We start from the raw sequence: 21,022 nt of genomic DNA, 5'->3' as shown, positions 1-21,022 counted from the left end.
GGACACAATCATGAAGTGGAACGACATTTATTGGATATTTCAAACTTTTTTAACAAATCAAAAACGGAAAAATTGGGCGTGCAAAATTATTCAGCCCCCTTAAGTTAATACTTTGTAGCGCCACCTTTTGCTGCGATTACAGCTGTAAGTCGCTTGGGGTATGTCTCTATCAGTTTTGCACATCGAGCGACTGAAATTTTTTCCCATTCCTCCTTGCAAAACAGCTCGAGCTCAGTGAGGTTGGATGGAGAGCATTTGTGAACAGCAGTTTTCAGTTCTTTCCACAGATTCTCGATTGGATTCAGGTCTGGACTTTGACTTGGCCATTCTAACACCTGGATATGTTTATTTTTGAACCATTCCATTGTAGATTTTGCTTTATGTTTTGGATCATTGTCTTGTTGGAAGACAAATCTCCGTCCCAGTCTCAGGTCTTTTGCAGACTCCATCAGGTTTTCTTCCAGAATGGTCCTGTATTTGGCTCCATCCATCTTCCCATCAATTTTAACCATCTTCCCTGTCCCTGCTGAAGAAAAGCAGGCCCAAACCATGATGCTGCCACCACCATGTTTGACAGTGGGGATGGTGTCTTCAGCTGTGTTGCTTTTACGCCAAACATAACGTTTTGCATTGTTGCCAAAAAGTTCAATTTTGGTTTCATCTGACCAGAGCACCTTCTTCCACATGTTTGGTGTGTCTCCCAGGTGGCTTGTGGCAAACTTTAAACAACACTTTTTATGGATATCTTTAAGAAATGGCTTTCTTCTTGCCCCTCTTCCATAAAGGCCAGATTTGTGCAATATACGACTGATTGTTGTCCTATGGACAGAGTCTCCCACCTCAGCTGTAGATCTCTGCAGTTCATCCAGAGTGATCATGGGCCTCTTGGCTGCATCTCTGATCAGTCTTCTCCTTGTATGAGCTGAAAGTTTAGAGGGACGGCCAGGTCTTGGTAGATTTGCAGTGGTCTGATACTCTTTCCATTTCAAAATTATCGCTTGCACAGTGCTCCTTGGGATGTTTAAAGCTTGGGAAATCATTTTGTATCCAAATCCGGCTTTAAACTTCTTCACAACAGTATCTCGGACCTGCCTGGTGTGTTCCTTGTTCTTCATGATGCTCTCTGCGCTTTTAACGGACCTCTGAGACTATCACAGTGCAGGTGCATTTATACGGAGACTTGATTACACACAGGTGGATTGTATTTATCATCATTAGTCATTTAGGTCAACATTGGATCATTCAGAGATCCTCACTGAACTTCTGGAGAGAGTTTGCTGCACTGAAAGTAAAGGGGCTGAATAATTTTACACGCCCAATTTTTCAGTTTTTGATTTGTTAAAAAAGTTTGAAATATCCAATAAATGTCGTTCCACTTCATGATTGTGTCCCACTTGTTGTTGATTCTTCACAAAAAAATACAGTTTTATATCTTTATGTTTGAAGCCTGAAATGTGGCAAAAGGTCGCAAAGGGGGCCGAATACTTTCGCAAGGCACTGTAGTTAATCTGCGCTTGATTGAGCTTGCCTGGCTTAATGGACCAATAGAAGAGTCCCAATACTCCAAACCCCTCCCACCTGGTACTCTAGACAGACAAAAGCAAACAGTAAAAGTATTTGAAAGATTTCTAATAGCATGTGAACCCAGGCCTTGTGCGGTATGTGAACCCAGGCCTGGTCGGGTGTGTGAACCCAGGCCTGGTGCGGTATGTGAACCCAGGCCTGGTGCGTTATGTGAACCCAGGCCTGGTGCGGTATGTGAACCCAGGCCTGGTGCGGTATGTGAACCCAGGCCTGGTGCGGTGTGTGAACCCAGGCCTGGTGGGGTGTGTGAACCCAGGCCTGGTGGGGTGTGTGAACCCAGGCCTGGTGGGGTGTGTGAACCCAGGCCTGGTGCGGTGTGTGAACCCAGGCCTGGTGCGGTGTGTGAACCCAGGCCTGGTGGGATGTGTGAACCCAGGCCTGGTGAGGTATGTGAACCCAGGTCTGGTGCGGTATGTGAACCCAGGCCTGGTGGGGTGTGTGAACCCAGGCCTGGTGGGGTGTGTGAACCCAGGCCTGGTGGGGTGTGTACTGGAAGGGTGTTTGGTGTGTTCACAGGGACATCGTGTCCATGGCAGACGGCTGTTTGTTACATGGATGCAGATGGATGTGAATAATTAATGGTCTTCTCTCTCTGAGACAAACAGGACAGATAATGGAAAGTGCTACTGCTGTGTCAGCCAGCCTCTGACCACATTGTCTTTCTGCACACGCCTGCATACACACATGCGCACACACACACACACGTATGCACACACCACACACACATATGTATGCACACACCGCACACACATACACACATGCATGCACAAAGGCACGTGCTCACACTCTCACACACACACTGAGAGTCACACACACACACACTGAGCGACACACACAAACTGGGCGACACACACAGACTTAGCGACCAACACACTCTTTCATGCCGGTCCAGCTCACTCTCTTCCTTAACAGGGTCTCTCTCTCTGAATCTAGTCCCCGGTCCAGCTCACTCTCTTCCTTAACAGGGTCTCTCTCTGAATCTAGTCCCCGGTCCAGCTCACCCTCTTCCTTAACAGGGTCTCTCTCTCTGAATCTAGTCCCCGGTCCAGCTCACTCTCTCCTTAACAGGGTCTCTCTCTCTGAATCTAGTCCCCGGTCCAGCTCACCCTCTTCCTTAACAGGGTCTCTCTCTGAATCTAGTCCCCTGTCCTTTAATCTCCAGTCTGATCCTATTGTCCCAGAGAATCTTTATTCTGAAGTTGTCGTGGTAACACTTTATATTTGCGAGCACTGCAGCTGACCATCAATCACTCCGGTATAAATTGTGTGTCGGCTGTGTGGTGAAAAAATAAAAATCCACTCCTACATTCACGTGTCCAATAACAGTGTTTTGGTTGTAATGGAGACAGTACTGTTTGTTTCTGGGAATGTTGGGCTCCCAATTTTCAAATGTGTGCCTGTGTGTGTGCCTGAATGCTTGTGTGTGTCTGTATGTGTGTGTGTGTGTGTGTGTGTTTCTCCAGACACCTGTTACATCCTGTCGTTTGCCATCATCATGCTGAACACCAGCCTCCACAACCCCAACGTGAAGGACAAGCCGGCCGTGGAGCGTTTCATCTCCATGAATAGAGGAATCAACGATGGAGGAGACCTTCCAGAGGACCTGCTCAGGGTGTGTGAACAGAGACATCAACGAGGCCTCTCCATCTCTCTGTCCATCCCTCCATCTCACTGCTGATTCCATCAGATCCCCCTGCCCCAGGGGTCCTCTACCTTCCTCTCTGTCTCTCTGTCCATCCCCCTGCCCCAGGGGTCCTCTACCTTCCTCTCTGTCTCTCTGTCCATCCCCCTGCCCCCGGGGTCCTCTACCTTCCTCTCTGTCTCTCTGTCCACTCCCCTTCCCCAGGGGTCCTGTACCTTCCTCTCTGTCTCTCTGTCCATCTCCCTGCCCCAGGGGTCCTCTACCTTCCTCTCTGTCTCTCTGTCCATCCCCCTTCCCCAGGGGTCCTCTACCTTCCTCTCTGTCTCTCTGTCCACTCCCCTTCCCCAGGGGTCCTGTACCTTCCTCTCTGTCTCTCTGTCCATCCCCCTTCCCCAGGGGTCCTCTACCTTCCTCTCTGTCTCTCTGTCCATCCCCCTTCCCCAGGGGTCCTCTACCTTCCTCTCCGTCTCTCTGTCTCTCTCTGTCCTCAAGTCCTAGTGTTATTCTCTCCTCCACACAGAACCTGTATGACAGCATCAAGAACGAGCCCTTCAAAATCCCTGAGGACGACGGGAACGATCTCACACACACCTTCTTTAACCCAGACCGGGAGGGCTGGCTGCTTAAACTGGGTGAGCGGGACCAGACGCTGAAATAACCTTAAGAACATTTAAATAACGTTGATGCATTGAACTAATGTTGAAATCCCAAAGGTCTGTATCCTCTCCAATCCTCCTGTGCCCATCGATGACTGTGTTCAGGAAGGTGTGATGGATTCTATCAGACTGAAACAGAGGTCTACGTACTGACCAATGGGCCCATCTTGATCAGACTGTGTGTGTGTGTGTGTGTGTGTGTGTGTGTGTGACGGAGTGTGATTGTGTGTGTGACGGAGTGTGATTGTGTGTGTGACGGAGTGTGATTGTGTGTGTGACGGAGTGTGATTGTGTGTTCAGTACATATACAGTATTTGAGGGGCCTCTGCCCACCCCCAATGCATTATGGATGAGCCCCTGAGATCAGACGACCACATGTGGAGGGCTTTCAATAATGCACGACTAGGCATATTCATACACTCGCACACACATAGACGCACACACACTCATACCTACACATGATACACAGACAGACGGACGGATGCACATTCTGTACATAGAGGGACAACCTGTACAGTGGAGTATAAACCAGTGAACACATGACGACAACGCTTCCTTCCCCTCTAATGTTACAATGACTCTTCCAGGACATCCCCATGATCAGTCTTCCAGCAAAGAGAACCACATTATGTCCTGTCATCTAACCGAGACGTAGGGACTTCCTAATTCTCCACCCTGTCTGCTTCCCAGTGGATCTCTGTTTAGATGAATTCACAATGACTCTGATATAAATTCACAATGATCTGGGCCATGTTCATTAGGTACAAAATGTTTTGCAACGGAAAATGAACATACGCGTTTCTTATTGGACAAGTCCAGGTAGTACCTCGCTGTTTCGTTCCATTTTCTCCCATTTGGTGCCTAATGAATAGGACCCTGAACTTGAATTGAAACCCTTAATCAGTGTGAGTCTTTCCCACCCTTCCAGTAAGATGAAGAAGTCTCCAATCACACTCCAGTGATACATAACTGTCAATATGGACATTCAGGTTCTACTCATTTGGGTGGAAGATGAAATAATTGGCCTGAAAGAACTGGGACCCTAGAGGAGGTGCTGTGCAATGCGTTGCTTTACACAAGTTGGCACCAGTGTAACAATGCATTGAACTCAAATGATTTGGGGTGAGCAGAAGCCCCCTCTGGTGGTTGTTAATGTACTGCAGGATAACTCCTCTTAACCCAGAGCTTTATATTGAGAAGTAGCCTATCGTTAATCTAAATTAGACTGATCAGTTTTCATCAAATCTGATAATATAACCATGTAACCTGATGAATTTAAATATCAAAATGACTTTTTGAAGGGCTCTTCCTCCGAGTGCCAACATTGTAAACCAGTGCATCGAGCCCCTCCTCCAATCAGAACATTGTAAACCAGTGCATCGAGCCCCTCCTCCAATCAGATGAGCAGGAAGTGGTGCTATGATTTTTTTTTATAATTTAATTTGATTTTTGTTTTCTTTTTCTTCCTCGTTTGTTTGTTTGCTCCATGATTTTGGCTGTTGTCTTTCCTCAGGAGGTATGTACATCTGCTCTTCCCAGAAACTAGTTCATCTTCTCAGCTCTGCGGTGCTTTCGGTGGTCCACCATTTGCTTCCGTTCTCCTTCATTTATTTCCGTTCTACGCTTTGAACGTTATTTTGTTGTTATTTGTGGATTTTGTTGCTGTTGGGTTTCCTTGTTCCGCCATCATCGACTGAATCTACTATTAATTGTATGTTTGTATGTTTGTTGGTCTTCCATTGAGCTGGTGGTTTGTCCACGTGCTTCTCTCTCTCTCTCTGTATTGGTCGCCGGGCGGTTGCTAGGTGCTTTGCCTGGTCAGGCCGCTCGGGGAACAACATGGTGGCCATTCTGTTTTGTAGTGAAGAGTTTGACCTCTCTGTGATGCTGTGGTGATTTACCTTTTCAGTCTCCGTGTTTTGGCGGGCTGCAGTATTCCTCTTTCCAGAGAGAGTACGACAAAGGGTTTGAAGACAGATCTACGAATAGAAGTCCTTTTGAATTAGCAACCAATTAGCTACCATTTAGGAACATATTGAGAATTGACCAGCATTTTACATTGTGAATATTAAATCAGAAGTTCTGGCTGACAAGAACAATGTCTGCTGTTGATATCTCTTTAATGGGATCATATGAGGGGAATACTGCAGCTACACCAACTGGTTCCAGCTCTGCTCTCTCCGTCATGCTGTTAATGACCTGAAGGGTGATGGTCTGGCTTTGGCCCGGTCTGGCTTTGGCCTGGGCTGGTGTGGCTTTGGTCTGGTGCAGACATGGGTTCAAATAACATTTGTTTTCTTCCAAATACTTCAGCAGCTCTTGATTGAGCTAGCCTGGCACCTGGCACAATGGAACCAAAAGTACCAAACCCTCCAGGCAGGATCACTCAAACGCTCAAAGTATTTGAAAGAAAACAACTACTGTGATCCCAGGTCTGGTCTGGTCTGGTGTGGTGCTGGACTGGACTACAGTGAGGTGGGGGTGGGGAGAATGGAGAATGGGGGATGTGTGTTGAGAAGGGGAGTGGGGACCAACTGGGACTATCTATGGAACAATGCATAAGTGCACTACATAATTAGTGTTTAGAATATAGGCTACATACTAGCTAGTGTGTTTAGGAATAGAGATTCAATCATCTGATAGGACCAAGGAAAGCACATTTTACTTGTCATGTAAATCCGGAGGTCTTCCTCATCAATTTAAAAGTCATTTTGACAACCAAGTTGCCCCTGTTAATCACAGTATGATACAATTATACAATCTATTTTATGTGACTTGAAGCTGGTGGTGAAAAGAGACCAGTGCTGAACATGTCCTGGGTCATGTTCAGTGGGGCACAGCATGGCAAAACAAAACTCTGCTTTCTTATTGAACAAATTCAGCTGTTACAGTACCTCACTGTTTCACTCCATTTCAAAACATTCTCTCATTACTAAACATGACCCAGGTCCCTCCGAACCTTCCCTGTTCTGACCCCCCTGTGCATGGGCGATCGCTCCTCCTCCACTCCTCCCCAGTCCGGCACCCCCTGACCTGCCTGCACCGCCCAACAAAAATCTCCTCCGGCAAAGCCGCCTTGTCTGGGATATTTTTTGCCAGGGTCCTCGCTCTCTGAGTGACTGACAGGAACTGAAGTGGTCAACCAATCATCAATCAATCACAATCTCCTCCAAGCCAATCAACTGTCATATCATCAGCTGTGAGATTCTGCCATTTGTCTCTACATGAGTCTGTCTGTCAAGTGTCGTTTCAACATTCATATGTCACGTTCTGAGGACAAGATGACGATAACACAGTGACTAAATGGCAGCAAGGAGAACGTGTTTGTGGTCATGTTCCAATGTCCACACTAGCCCACTACTTAGAATACCTGCCCAATACCACAGGAGGTTGGTGGCACCTTAATTGGGGAGGACAGGCTCGTGGTAATGGCTGGAGCAGAATGAGTGGAATGGTATCAAATACATGGTTTCCATGGTTTCCATGTGTTTGATGCCATTCCATTGGCTCCATTCCAGACATTATTATGAACCTTCCTCCCATCAGCAGCCTCCATTGTTTCATACTAAGAAGTGTGCTGGTATGTGGATATCGGGACGGCGATTGTTTAAGTGCCCTCTCATGACCTCTGTAGTGTGATAGGTGATCATATACATTAGCATCGCTGCTATATGATCAATACAAGTGTGTCTTTTCTGGCCTGTTGTGATCAACACCTCTGTTAGATGGTGTCCACAACACTGCTGTTCTGTCTTGGTAGATGGCTTTTCTTAGTGTGTCTGTTTAGTGTCTTCATACTAACGTTGGTGGTGGTGTAACAGTTCAACGACCTTGGCACTTTCAGTAGGGCCAGACATTGTACAGCCAGACATTGAACAGCCAGACATTGAACAGCCAGGCATTGAACAGCCAGGCATTGAACAGCCAGGCATTGAACAGCGAGGTATTGAACAGCCAGACATTGAACAGCCAGGCATTGAACAGCCAGGCATTGAACAGCCTGACATTGAACAGCCAGACATTGAACAGCGAGGTATTGAACAGCCTGACATTGAACAGCCAGACATTGAACAGCCAGACATTGAACAGCCTGACATTGAACAGCCAGACATTGAACAGCCAGACATTGAACAGCGAGGTATTGAACAGCCAGGCATTGAACAGCCAGACATTGGACAGCCAGGCATTGGACAGCCAGGCATTGAACAGCCAGACATTGAACAGCCAGACATTGAACAGCCAGACATTGAACAGCCAGACATTGGACAGCCAGACATTGGACAGCCAGACATTGAACAGCCAGGCATTGAACAGCCAGACATTGAACAGCCAGGCATTGAACAGCCAGACATTGAACAGCCAGACATTGAACAGCCAGGCATTGAACAGCCAGGCATTGAACAGCCTGACATTGAACAGCCAGACATTGAACAGCCAGGCATTGAACAGCCAGACATTGAACAGCCAGACATTGAACAGCCAGACATTGAACAGCCAGACATTGAACAGCCAGACATTTAACAGCCAGACATTGAACAGCCAGGCAGACATTGAACAGCCAGACATTGAACAGCCAGGCATTGAACAGCCAGACATTGAACAGCCAGACATTGAACAGCCAGGCATTGAACAGCCAGGCATTGAACAGCCAGACAAGCATTTATGTCATCATATTGATTTGTCTTTAATCAAAAATGGTATGTATGGTGTTTTCTCCTGGAGCATGTAGGTGTGTGTCCATGTACACGGTGTATCCATACCATTTAGTTTTGATGGAGGGTATTTAGACTTAGAGGAGGCAAAAGGGGTCCCTTAAACGGACAGAAATATTGTCCAGAAATGACCTAATTGGACAGAAAGGTGTCTTCAGACAGTAAATTGACTGGTGTTTATATCAAATATCACTGTGAATACGGCCAACGACAGAAAGTTCCAGCCAGAGATGCCTATAGAGTGAGTAGCCTACTAGCATATCTCCAGGTTAGTTCCAGTTTCCTGCCCCCCCCCCAGACGCTGTTTATTGGCATCTCTTCCTCCCAGCGTGAGCTAGCTGCCATCTGCTGCTCTGATCAGGTTTCTCCCTAACAGGAAGTGGGAGTGGCGGTGGGGTCGGGGGTCTGCCACAGATCACTGAGCTGCTGAGTTAACCAGAGACACCCCCGCCGGGTGTGAAAGAGGCAAAGGATTTGAGCCAATTGTTAGTAGTACTATTTGACATTCCCCATAGTAGGATCTCATTAACTCTTGGAGGTCTAAACTTTAACAAGTGTTTGGTTTTATATCCCAGCTATTGGTCTTCTTTAGAAGTTGTCTACTCTGAGAGACTGTTGATCTCCTTTAGAGGTTGTCTACTCTGAGAGGCTATTGATCTCCTTTAGAGGTTGTCTACTCTGAGAGGCTATTGATCTCCTTTAGAGGTTGTCTACTCTGAGAGGCTGTTGATCTCCTTTAGAGGTTGTCTACTCTGAGAGGCTGGTGATCTCCTTTAGAGGTTGTCTACTCTGAGAGGCTGGTGAACTCCTTTAGAGGTTGTCTACTCTGAGAGACTGTTGATCTCCTTTAGAGGTTGTCTACTCTGAGAGGCTGTTGATCTCCTTTAGAGGTTGTCTACTCTGAGAGGCTGGTGATCTCCTTTAGAAGTTGTCTACTCTGAGAGGCTGCTGATCTCCTTTAGAGGTTGTCTACTCTGAGAGGCTGCTGATCTCCTTTAGAGGTTGTCTACTCTGAGAGGCTGCTGATCTCCTTTAGAGGTTGTCTACTCTGAGAGGCTGCTGATCTCCTTTAGAGGCTGTTGATCTCCTTTAGAGGTTGTCTACTCTGAGAGGCTGTTGATCTCCTTTAGAGGTTGTCTACTCTGAGAGGCTGCTGATCTCCTTTAGAGGTTGTCTACTCTGAGAGGCTGCTGATCTCCTTTAGAGGTTGTCTACTCTGAGAGGCTGCTGATCTCCTTTAGAGGCTGTTGATCTCCTTTAGAGGTTGTCTACTCTGAGAGGCTGTTGATCTCCTTTAGAGGTTGTCTACTCTGAGAGGCTGGTGATCTCCTTTAGAAGTTGTCTACTCTGAGAGGCTGTTGATCTCCTTTAGAGGTTGTCTACTCTGAGAGGCTGGTGATCTCCTTTAGAGGTTGTCTACTCTGAGAGGCTGCTGATCTCCTTTAGAAGTTGTCTACTCTGAGAGGCTGTTGATCTCCTTTAGAGGTTGTCTACTCTGAGAGGCTGTTGATCTCCTTTAGAGGTTGTCTACTCTGAGAGGCTGCTGATCTCCTTTAGAGGCTGTTGATCTCCTTTAGAGGTTGTTTACTCTGAGAGGCTGTTGATCTCCTTTAGAGGTTGTCTACTCTGGGAGGCTGTTGATCTCCTTTAGAGGTTGTCTACTCTGAGAGGCTGTTGATCTCCTTTAGAGGTTGTCTACTCTGAGAGGCTGCTGATCTCCTTTGGAGGTTGTCTACTCTGAGAGGCTACTGATCTCCTTTAGAGGCTGTTGATCTCCTTTAGAGGTTGTCTACTCTGAGAGGCTGCTGATCTCCTTTAGAGGTTGTCTACTCTGAGAGGCTGTTGATCTCCTTTAGAGGCTGTGATCTCCTTTAGAGGTTGTCTACTCTGAGAGGCTGCTGATCTCCTTTAGAGGCTGTTGATCTCCTTTAGAGGTTGTCTACTCTGAGAGGCTGTTGATCTCCTTTAGAGGTTGTCTACTCTGAGAGACTGTTGATTTTCTTTAGAGGTTGTCTACTCTGAGAGGCTATTGATCTCCTTTATAGGTTGTCTACTCTGAGAGGCTGTTGATCTCCTTTAGAGGTTGTCTACTCTGAAAGGCTGCTGATCTCCTTTAGAAGTTGTCTACTCTGAGAGGCTGGTGATCTCCTTTAGAGGTTGTCTACTCTGAAAGGCTGTTGATCTCCTTTATAGGTTGTCTACTCTGAGAGGCTGTTGATCTCCTTTAGAGGTTGTCTACTCTGAAAGGCTGCTGATCTCCTTTAGAGGCTGTTGATCTCCTTTAGAGGTTGTCTACTCTGAGAGGCTGTTGATCTCCTTTAGAAGTTGTCTACTCTGAGAGGCTGTTGATCTCATTTAGAGGTTGTCTACTCTGAGAGGCTGGTGATCTCCTTTAGAGGTTGTCTACTCTGGGAGGCTGTTGATCTCCTTTAGAGGTTGTCTACTCTGAGAGGCTGTTGATCTCCTTTAGAGGTTGTCTACTCTGGGAGAGACTAAGTCCTGAGTCAGCTATATTGAGGACCTACAGATGAGAGATGGGACAGTTAAAATGAGCACTCAGGTTTCAGACAGTATTAAACATGATATACGGTTCTGTCTAATCTATAAGGCTAAGGGCTTTTCACTACAGAGCTGAGCCGAACCAAGCTGTACTGAGATGGCCCGGCTATGCATCCACCATAGTTGCTGGAACTGTTCTGAAAGGAAAATGTGAAAAGAACATATCGGAGCCAACAGGCCGGCACAAGAGTGTAAAAAGGCGATTACAGAATACCTTGGTCTTATCAAAGCCCAGTTTAGTCAACAGAACTCCTCTGTAATCTCATGCTTCTCTCTCATGTAGAGTAGAATAACTGGTTGTCTAGATGCTATGGTGTGGGTTTCCGGAGGAGCATGGTACTGTGCGGTGCTTGATGGGGAATGTAGGGAGATGGGAGTTGTAGTTTTATACCTGTTATCTGCCCGTCTGTCTATCCATGCGTCTGTCTGTCTGCCTGTCTGCTGCTCTGTCCTCCGCTGTCCGGTGCCCATCCCTCTCTTTCTCTCACAGTCTCCCCCCCCTGAGTCTGGCTAACACAGTCTCTCTATTCCTCAGGGGGACGCGTCAAGACCTGGAAGAGAAGATGGTTCATTCTCACAGACAACTGTCTGTATTACTTTGAGTACACCACTGTAAGTACAACTGCCTGTATTACTTTGAGTACACCACTGTAAGTACAACTGTCTGTATTACTTTGAGTACACCACTGTAAGTACAACTGTCTCTATTACTTTGAGTACACCACTGTAAGTACAACTGTCTGTATTACTTTGAGTACACCACTGTAAGTACAACTGCCTGTATTACTTTGAGTACACCACTGTAAGTACAACTGTCTGTATTACTTTGAGTACACCACTGTAAGTACTGGACTGGAACTGGAAGCCATCGGTTATCATGTTCAATTCAATGTATCTTAAATGTCTGCAACAGGCACACATAAATACATGGCCATTATGATGGATATTACAGTTGCGAGTTTCAACTGATTGTCACACTGTAACCTGTTCTGTTTGTGTACTCGTTCACTGCTCTACTGTGTGTTCATCGGTGGCAGGTAGCCTAGCGGTTAAGAACATTGTGCCAGTAACCGAAACGTTGCTGGTTCGAAGCCCCGAGCCAACTATTGGAAAAATCTGTAGATGTGCCCTTGAGCAAGGCACTTAACCCTAATTGCTCCTGTAACCAACTCTGGATAAGAGTGTCTGTTAAATGACTATGTAAATGTATAAAAATTATTCAGAGTAATGTCATTAACAGGGATATTCCATTCACAATAAAATAGAATATAGTGTAATATCCCTTTAGTAACACCACATTTTGTAGTGTAATATCCCTTTAGTAACACCACATTTTGTAGTGTAATATCCCTTTAGTAACGCCACATTTTGAGGTGTAATATCCCTTTAGTAACAACACATTTTGTAGTGTAATATCCCTTTAGTAACACCACATTTTGTAGTGTAATATCCCTTTACTAACACCACATTTTGTAGTGTAATATCCCTTTAGTAACAACATTTTGTAGTGTAATATCCCTTTAGTAACACCACATTTTGTAGTGTAATATGCCTTTAGTAACACCACATTCTGTAGTGTAATATCCCTTTAGTAACACCACATTTTGTAGTGTAATATCCCTTTAGTAACACCACATTTTGTAGTGTAATATCCCTTTAGTAACTCCACATTTTGTAGTGTAATATCCCTTTAGTAACACCACATTTTGTAGTGTAATATGCCTTTACTAACACCACATTTTGTAGTGTAATATCCCTTTAGTAACTCCACATTTTGTGGTGTAATATCCCTTTAGTAACACCACATTTTGTAGTGTAATATGCCTTTAGTAACACCACATTTTGTAGTGTAATATCCCTTTAGTAACACCACATTTTGTAGTGTAATATCCCTTTAGTAACACCACATTTTGTAGTGTAATATCCCTTTAGTAACACCACATTTTGTAGTGCAATATCCCTTTAGTAACACCACATTTTGTAGTGTAATATCCCTTTAGTAACACCACATTTTGTAGTGTAATATCCCTTTATTAACCACCACATTTTGTGGTGTAATATCCCTTTAGTAACACCACATTTTGTAGCGTAATATCCCTTTAGTAACACCACATTTTGTAGTGTAATATCCCTTTATTAACCACCACATTTTGTGGTGTAATATCCCTTTAGTAACACCACATTTTGTAGCGTAATATCCCTTTAGTAACACCACATTTTGTAGTGTAATATCCCTTTAGTAACACCACATTTTGTAGTGTAATATCCCTTTAGTAACACCACATTTTGTAGTGTAATATCCCTTTAGTAACACCACATTTTGTAGTGTAATATCCCTTTATTAACCACCACATTTTGTAGTGTAATATTCCTTTATTAACCACCACATTTTGTGGTGTAATATCCCTTTAGTAACACCACATTTTGTAGTGTAATATCCCTTTAGTAACACCACATTTTGTAGTGTAATATCCCTTTAGTAACACCACATTTTGTAGTGTAATATCCCTTTAGTAACACCACATTTTGTAGTGTAATATGCCTTTAGTAACACAACATTTTGTAGTGTAATATCCCTTTAGTAACACCACATTTTGTAGTGTAATATCCCTTTAGTAACACCACATTTTGTGGTGTAATATCCCTTTAGTAACACAACATTTTGTAGTGTAATATCCCTTTAGTAACACCACATTTTGTAGCGTAATATCCCTTTAGTAACACCACATTTTGTAGTGTAATATCCCTTTAGTAACTCCACATTTTGTAGTGTAATATCCCTTTAGTAACTCCACATTTTGTAGTGTAATATCCCTTTAGTAACACCACATGTTGTAGTGTAATATCCCTTTAGTAACACCACATTTTGTGGTGTAATATCCCTTTAGTAACACCACATTTTGCTGTCTGTATTTTAAGCCATGTCCCACAGCAGTCCTTAACAGGTTCATCTTAACTTCCATGTTTCTGTCCTCTTAACAGATTCATCTTCCATGTTTCTGTCCTCTTAACAGGTTCATCTTAACTTCCATGTTTCTGTTCTCTTAACAGGTTCATCTCCCATGTTTCTGTCCTCTTAACAGATTCATCTTAACTTCCATGTTTCTGTCCTCTTAACAGGTTCATCTCCCATGTTTCTGTCCTCTTAACAGGTTCATCTTAACTTCCATGTTTCTGTTCTCTTAACAGGTTCATCTCCCATGTTTCTGTCCTCTTAACAGGTTCATCTCCCATGTTTCTGTCCTCTTAACAGGTTCATCTCCCATGTTTCTGTCCTCTTAACAGATTCATCTTCCATGTTTCTGTCCTCTTAACAGATTCATCTTCCATGTTTCTGTCCTCTTAACAGGTTCATCTCCCATGTTTCTGTCCTCTTAACAGGTTCATCTCCCATGTTTCTGTCCTCTTAACAGATTCATCTTCCATGTTTCTGTCCTCTTAACAGGTTCATCTTCCATGTTTCTGTCCTCTTAACAGATTCATCTTAACTTCCATGTTTCTGTCCTCTTAACAGATTCATCTTCCATGTTTCTGTCCTCTTAACAGATTCATCTTAACTTCCATGTTTCTGTCCTCTTAACAGATTCATCTTAACTTCCATGTTTCTGTCCTATAGGACAAAGAGCCCAGAGGGATCATTCCACTGGAGAACCTCAGCATCCGGGAGGTTGAGGACAAGAAGCCTGTAAGCACACACTGCACTCTTTGCTGGTTCGACCACATAACACACACGTTTGTTTTACTCTCCTTTGGGGACCAAACAATTGATTCCCATTCAAAATCCTATTTTCCCTGACCCCTGACCTTAGCCCTAATTGTAACCCTAAACCTAACCTCTAAGCCTAAAATAGTCATTTTTTTATTGTGGGGACTGGCAAAATGTTCCTTGTTTTACTATCCTTGTGAAGACTTCTGGTTCCCACAACGATAGTAAAAACACACACACATTGGAGATAAAAGAACACCGTCAAATTTCTTGATCTTAATATGATCAGGAAGTATAATCAGGAAGTAAGACTGTTATTTCACCTCCCATTCGTTTGCGATTGAGGCATATAGCTGTTCAACACAACTAATGATGTGTGACATGGACAAATATTGACCTGAGTTCTCTTCTGAGATCTGCGAGATATGACAAAATGATTTTGGACTGATCCATCCTGTCATCTCCTTCCTGCTGAAGTGTGCACCAGTTCACTACTCCCCATACAATGGACAGCATTGGATTGGTGTAAACATGGGTTAGAGGTAGTTTCCGTATTGCAGTAATTTCCTTCCAAATCCATGAAGGGAAGTGAACAAGTGCACACTTCGGCAGAAAGGGGAGATTATAGTCCAATAATGTCTCAGACTAGACGTTGTCTCCCCCTGGTGGTAGTGTGGAACAGCACATCAAATCAAAGTTTATTTGTCATGTGCGCCAAATACAACACTGACCTTACAGTGAAATACTTACTTACAGTTACAGGCTCTAACCAATAGTGCAAAAAATATGTGTGTGTGTGTGTGTGTGGGGGGGGGGGGGGTGTAAGTAAAGAAATAAAACAACAGTAAAAAGACATTTGAAATAAGAGTAGAGGCTACACCTGTTAGTCAGACTTATTGCGGTAGTATGTACATGTAGGTATGGTTAAAGTTACTATGCATATATGATGAACAGAGTGTAGCAGTAGCATAAAAAGAGGTGTTGGCGGGTGTTGGGACACAATGCAGAAAACCCGGTTAGCCAATGAGCGAGAGCACTGGTTGGTCGGGCCAATTGAGGTAGTATGTACATGAACGTACTGTATAGTTAAAGTGACTATGCACATATGATCAACAGAGAGTAGCAGCAGCGTAAAAGAGATGTTGGGGGGGGCTCACAATGCAAATAGTCCGGGTAGCCATTTGATTACCTGTTCAGGAGTCTTATGGCTCGGGGGTAAAAACTGTTGAGAAGCCTTTTTGTCCTAGACTTGGCACTCCGGTACCACTTGCCATGCGGTAGTAGAGAGAACAGTCTATGACTGAGGTGGCTGGGGTCTTTGACAATTTTTAGGGCCTTCCTCTGACACCGCCTGGTGTAGAGGTCCTGAATGGCAGGCAGCTTGGCCCCAGTGATGTACTGGGTCGTACGCACTACCCTCTGTAGTGCCTTGTGGTCAGAGGCCGAGCAATTGCCGTACCAGGCAGCGATGCAACCAGTCAGGATGCTCTCGATGTTGCAGCTGTAGAACCTTTTTAGGATCTCAGTACCCATGCAAAATCTTTTTAGTTTCCTATGCATATATGATGAACAGAGAGTAGCAGTAGCGTAAAAGAGGGGTTGGCGGGTGGTGGGACACAATGCAGATAGCCCGGTTAGCCAATGTGCGGGAGCACACACACGCACACCTTCTTAAACTCAGCTGTTCTGATACAGTTGTGGCAGTCCTCACATTCTCTCTCCTTGCCTCATTGTCAAAACGTTTTGGAGGAGAAGAACCGATTGGAGGAACCTTAGATGTTCTGCTCCAATGTGTTTAGAGAAGATCAGGAGGGAGGACCTGAGTAATCAAGACAACACCATTTAGATTCCCTCTCCTCTCCTCTGCATAGAACTGTTTTGAGCTCTTCATCCCAGAGAACAAAGACCAGGTGATCAAGGCCTGTAAGACGGAGGCGGACGGCAGAGTGGTGGAGGGGAACCACACCTTCTACAGGATCTCTGCTCCCACCACCGAGGAGAAGGATGAGTGGATGAACAGCATCAAGTCAGTACTACTGCTTATCAACAACTTATCAATGCCTTTTTGTTATGAATGGGTTATGGATGTGTTGTGATTTTGTTATGAATGGGTTATATATGTGTTGTGATTTTGTTATGAATTGGTTATGGATGTGTTGTGATTTTGTTATGAATGGGTTATATATGTGTTGTGATTTTGTTATGAATGGGTTATGGATGTGTTGTGATTTTGTTATGAATGGGTTATATATGTGTTGTGATTTTGTTATGAATCGGTTATGGATGTGTTGTGATTTTGTTATGAATGGGTTATGGATGTGTTGTGATTTTGTTATGAATGGGTTATGGATGTGTTGTGATTTTGTTATGAATTGGTTATATATGTGTTGTGATTTTGTTATGAATGGGTTATGGATGTGTTGTGATTTTGTTATGAATGGGTTATGGATGTGTTGTGATTTTGTTATGAATTGGTTATATATGTGTTGTGATTTTGTTATGAATGGGTTATGGATGTGTTGTGATTTTGTTATGAATTGGTTATATATGTGTTGTGATTTTGTTATGAATGGGTTATATATGTGTTGTGATTTTGTTATGAATGTTTTATGGAAGCCCTAATTTAGATACTATTCAAATAAAAAGTTACCCGTTATCTCTCTTAATTTGATGTGTAATCCTAAAATTTTCGTAGCTTCCTTTTGACCTCTGTTCCTTTCCACCATACACATTGATAATAAACTAGGTTATCCCACCAGGGGAGTGTACTGACTACCCCCTTTCTACCCCCACCCTCACAGAGCTGCCATCAGCAGGGATCCCTTCTATGAGATGCTGGCCACCCGCAAGAAGAAGGTCTCCTCCATGAAGAGACACTAGAGCTGCTCAGGACTCCTCCTCTTCCCCCCGTTGAGAGAGTTTGGACCCATCCTGCTGAGACCCTGAGACTTGTGTTTTCAGGCCTGGGGATGGGGTTGGGGCAGGGGCTGCAGACTGGGGGTTGGGGCCTCTTGCCTCGGTCAGCATTTCTCTGGGATAGGCTCTAGCTTTGGGATTCCACAGACCGACCAACAGGACAGGGTGCATGCTGTCCTGCCTCCCCCTCCTCCTCTTCCCCCTGCTCCTGTCTCTGTGGCTGAATGCTCTCCGTCTCTCTCTAAACTCTTTGCTGTGTGTATTTTGGGAGGAAGGGGTCTATCGCTTTCTGGGTAAAATGGATCCCCTCCCTCAAAAAGACATGTGCACACACACCCATACTCTCACACACACCAATGTTGTACACTGAAGTCATACACACAAAACACACACACACAACACACACACACACACACACACACACACCTCATCTAAACTCAGCAGGTCTGATGGAGTTGTTGTGGCATCCCAACCAAAATATTCTTACTAGCTTTCAAAAGGAAAGAGATGCTTTTCTGTATACGTTAATATGATGGGCAACGTGTGTTTGTAGAGCTTACTACTGTATATATTTCCCTCAGAATCTTGAGCTTTTGGGTTTCAGTTTTACTTTTTGATAACGTTTTTAGAAAGACTGAGGGGGAATGGGTTATATTGCCAACCGACGATTCTTTTGAAACGAGAATAAACTTTTTTGAAGTCTTTCTGTCAAAGTTGCCTCTCAGGAGATTGTTACTTGGCTCTGGATCGGTCTGTATCAGGATAAACTTAGACTCTGTCCAAACTGTCACTCAGTAACTGAAGGAAGAGTTCATTTACAATGAGTTTTTAAAATGAACATGCTTGCCATTACATTTGCTTGTTTATATGCACATAATCTGTGACAATAATTGAGCTTTGACAGCTATATTCCTCCACAGCTGTTTGCCCCTGACTCTTTGTTGTTCATATGTGTCCCCAGATGTTTGACAGCAGTTTAGACGTGCTAACTTTGTTGTGAAAACACACTCCGAAACACGGTTGTTAAACACAGTGTCGTGTTCATTAGGCACCGAAACGGAAAAACGGGGACTGAAAAAGGTGGGGACTAACTTGACTTGTCCAATAAGATTTGTTCATTTTCGTTTTCCATTGTGTGCACTAATGTACACTTCCCTGATGAGTGGTTTGCACATGGTCTTAGTGTGGGATTATGGGCGAGGGCTCAGCTATCGCACTTCATTTCCTGTTGGACTTGGAGGTCCATTCAGGGGACTAGAGAGTCTGTCAGCGAGAGTGTCTGTGTATCTGTCAGTTAGTACGGGCCACAACTCAGGGGCTCACAGAGTTTTGAGGTGTCTAGAAATTGAGGTATTGTCCTCATCTGCCCCGTCCCTCTATTCTGTCCTCTTTTCTCTTCTCTTCTCTCTTTCCTTGTCTTTCACGCATCTCTCTTTTTCCTCTCATATTTCTCCTCTCTCTTTCTCTCGCTCACTTTCTGTAAATGTAACATACACACCAGATAATGGAACAATAATCACATTTTATGGTGTACAACTGACTAGGTATCCCCCTTTCCCGGTATCCTATTTCCTATTCATTGTCTACCTGACACTCCCAATGAAATGTGTCCTATCATGCTGCTGGTTAGCTAATTCACAAAGATGCTCTTTCTAAGTGGAGCTGGTTATTTTTACCTCTTAAATGCAACAAAGATGCCCTCACCTATCTTTTTATCCCATAGGAGCACTCTTAAATGTCCTTCCTCATTTGTAGACACAGTATAAAATGCTAGAACAATCCAGGTTTCACCTTCTTCAACCCACACTCACCATCCTAAAGCATTGGAATAGCTCTCTCACTTATTTCAAATAGCTGTTGCATCCTTTAATGTACTAGGAATACAGTAATAATACCTGTAAGACAAACAACGCCTAGGAATACAGTAATAATACCTGTAAGACAAACAACGCCTAGGAATACAGTAATAATACCTGTAAGACAAACAACGCCTAGGAATACAGTAATAATACCTGTAAGACAAACAACGCCTAAATACAGTAATAATACCTGTAAGACAAACAACGCCTAGTGGACAAACAACGCCTAGGAATACAGTAATAATACCCATAAGACAAACCAAGCCTGGGCAGTGGACTGTCCGTTCCTAGATTGGAACACCCTGGAATGTTTGGATTGGATTTGAGACAAAACACAGCTGTTGATCAGGAATGTACCACTATGCTCCATAGTGGTGGAACTACTCTGATCAGGAATGTACCACTATGCTCCATAGTGGTGGAACTACTCTGATCAGGAATGTACCACTATGCTCCATAGTGGTGAACTACTCTGATCAGGAATGTACCACTATGCTCCATAGTGGTGAACTACTCTGATCAGGAATGTACCACTATGCTCCAGAGTGGTGAACTACTCTGATCAGGAATGTACCACTATGCTCCATAGTGGTGAACTACTCTGATCAGGAATGTACCACTATGCTCCATAGTGGTGGAACTACTCTGATCAGGAATGTACCACTATGCTCCATAGTGGTGAACTACTCTGATCAGGAATGTACCACTATGCTCCATAGTGGTGAACTACTCTGATCAGGAATGTACCACTATGCTCCATAGTGGTGGAACTACTCTGATCAGGAATGTACCACTATGCTCCATAGTGGTGAACTACTCTGATCAGGAATGTACCACTATGCTCCATAGTGGTGAACTACTCTGATCAGGAATGTACCACTATGCTCCATAGTGGTGAACTACTCTGATCAGGAATGTACCACTGTGCTTCATAGTGGTGAACTACTCTGATCAGGAATGTACCACTATGCTCCATAGTGGTGAACTACTCTGATCAGGAATGTACCACTATGCTCCATAGTGGTGAACTACTCTGATCAGGAATGTACCACTATGCTCCATAGTGGTGAACTACTCTGATCAGGAATGTACCACTATGCTCCATAGTGGTGGAACTACTCTGATCAGGAATGTACCACTATGCTCCATAGTGGTGGAACTACTCTGATCAGGAATGTACCACTATGCTCCATAGTGGTGAACTACTCTGATCAGGAATGTACCACTATGCTCCATAGTGGTGATCAGGAACTACTCTGATCAGGAATGTACCACTATGCTCCATAGTGGTGAACTACTCTGATCAGGAATGTACCACTATGCTCCATAGTGGTGAACTACTCTGATCAGGAATGTACCACTATGCTCCATAGTGGTGGAACTACTCT

General features: G+C 44.2%; 1 protein-coding gene across 5 annotated transcripts in view; it reads left to right on the top strand.

The window, feature by feature from the left end:
• LOC139402160 (cytohesin-1) overlaps window positions 1-19,861 on the top strand; it is a 130,488-nt gene extending 110,627 nt beyond the window's left edge. For 3 of the 5 annotated variants that reach the window (XM_071146246.1, XM_071146247.1, XM_071146251.1), the window contains exons 8-13: window positions 3,048-3,196; window positions 3,747-3,858; window positions 11,689-11,765; window positions 14,770-14,838; window positions 16,731-16,885; window positions 17,661-19,861. In XM_071146246.1, coding sequence (XP_071002347.1) covers window positions 3,048-3,196; window positions 3,747-3,858; window positions 11,689-11,765; window positions 14,770-14,838; window positions 16,731-16,885; window positions 17,661-17,739 — 641 coding nt within the window. In that variant the 3' untranslated portion in view covers window positions 17,740-19,861. Of the gene's footprint in view, window positions 1-3,047; window positions 3,197-3,746; window positions 3,860-11,686; window positions 11,766-14,769; window positions 14,839-16,730; window positions 16,886-17,660 lie in introns of all 5 variants that reach the window. The other 2 variants (XM_071146249.1, XM_071146250.1) reach the window with 1 other exon arrangement.
• Window positions 19,862-21,022: the final 1,161 nt, after the last annotated feature.

The sequence above is a fragment of the Oncorhynchus clarkii genome, unplaced genomic scaffold (genome assembly GCF_045791955.1).
Source record: "Oncorhynchus clarkii lewisi isolate Uvic-CL-2024 unplaced genomic scaffold, UVic_Ocla_1.0 unplaced_contig_11100_pilon_pilon, whole genome shotgun sequence".
NCBI classification, from domain to species: Eukaryota; Metazoa; Chordata; class Actinopteri; order Salmoniformes; family Salmonidae; genus Oncorhynchus; species Oncorhynchus clarkii.
The sequence above is the reverse complement of the archived record's forward strand: the minus strand, read 5'-3'. Positions and strand labels throughout refer to the sequence as shown.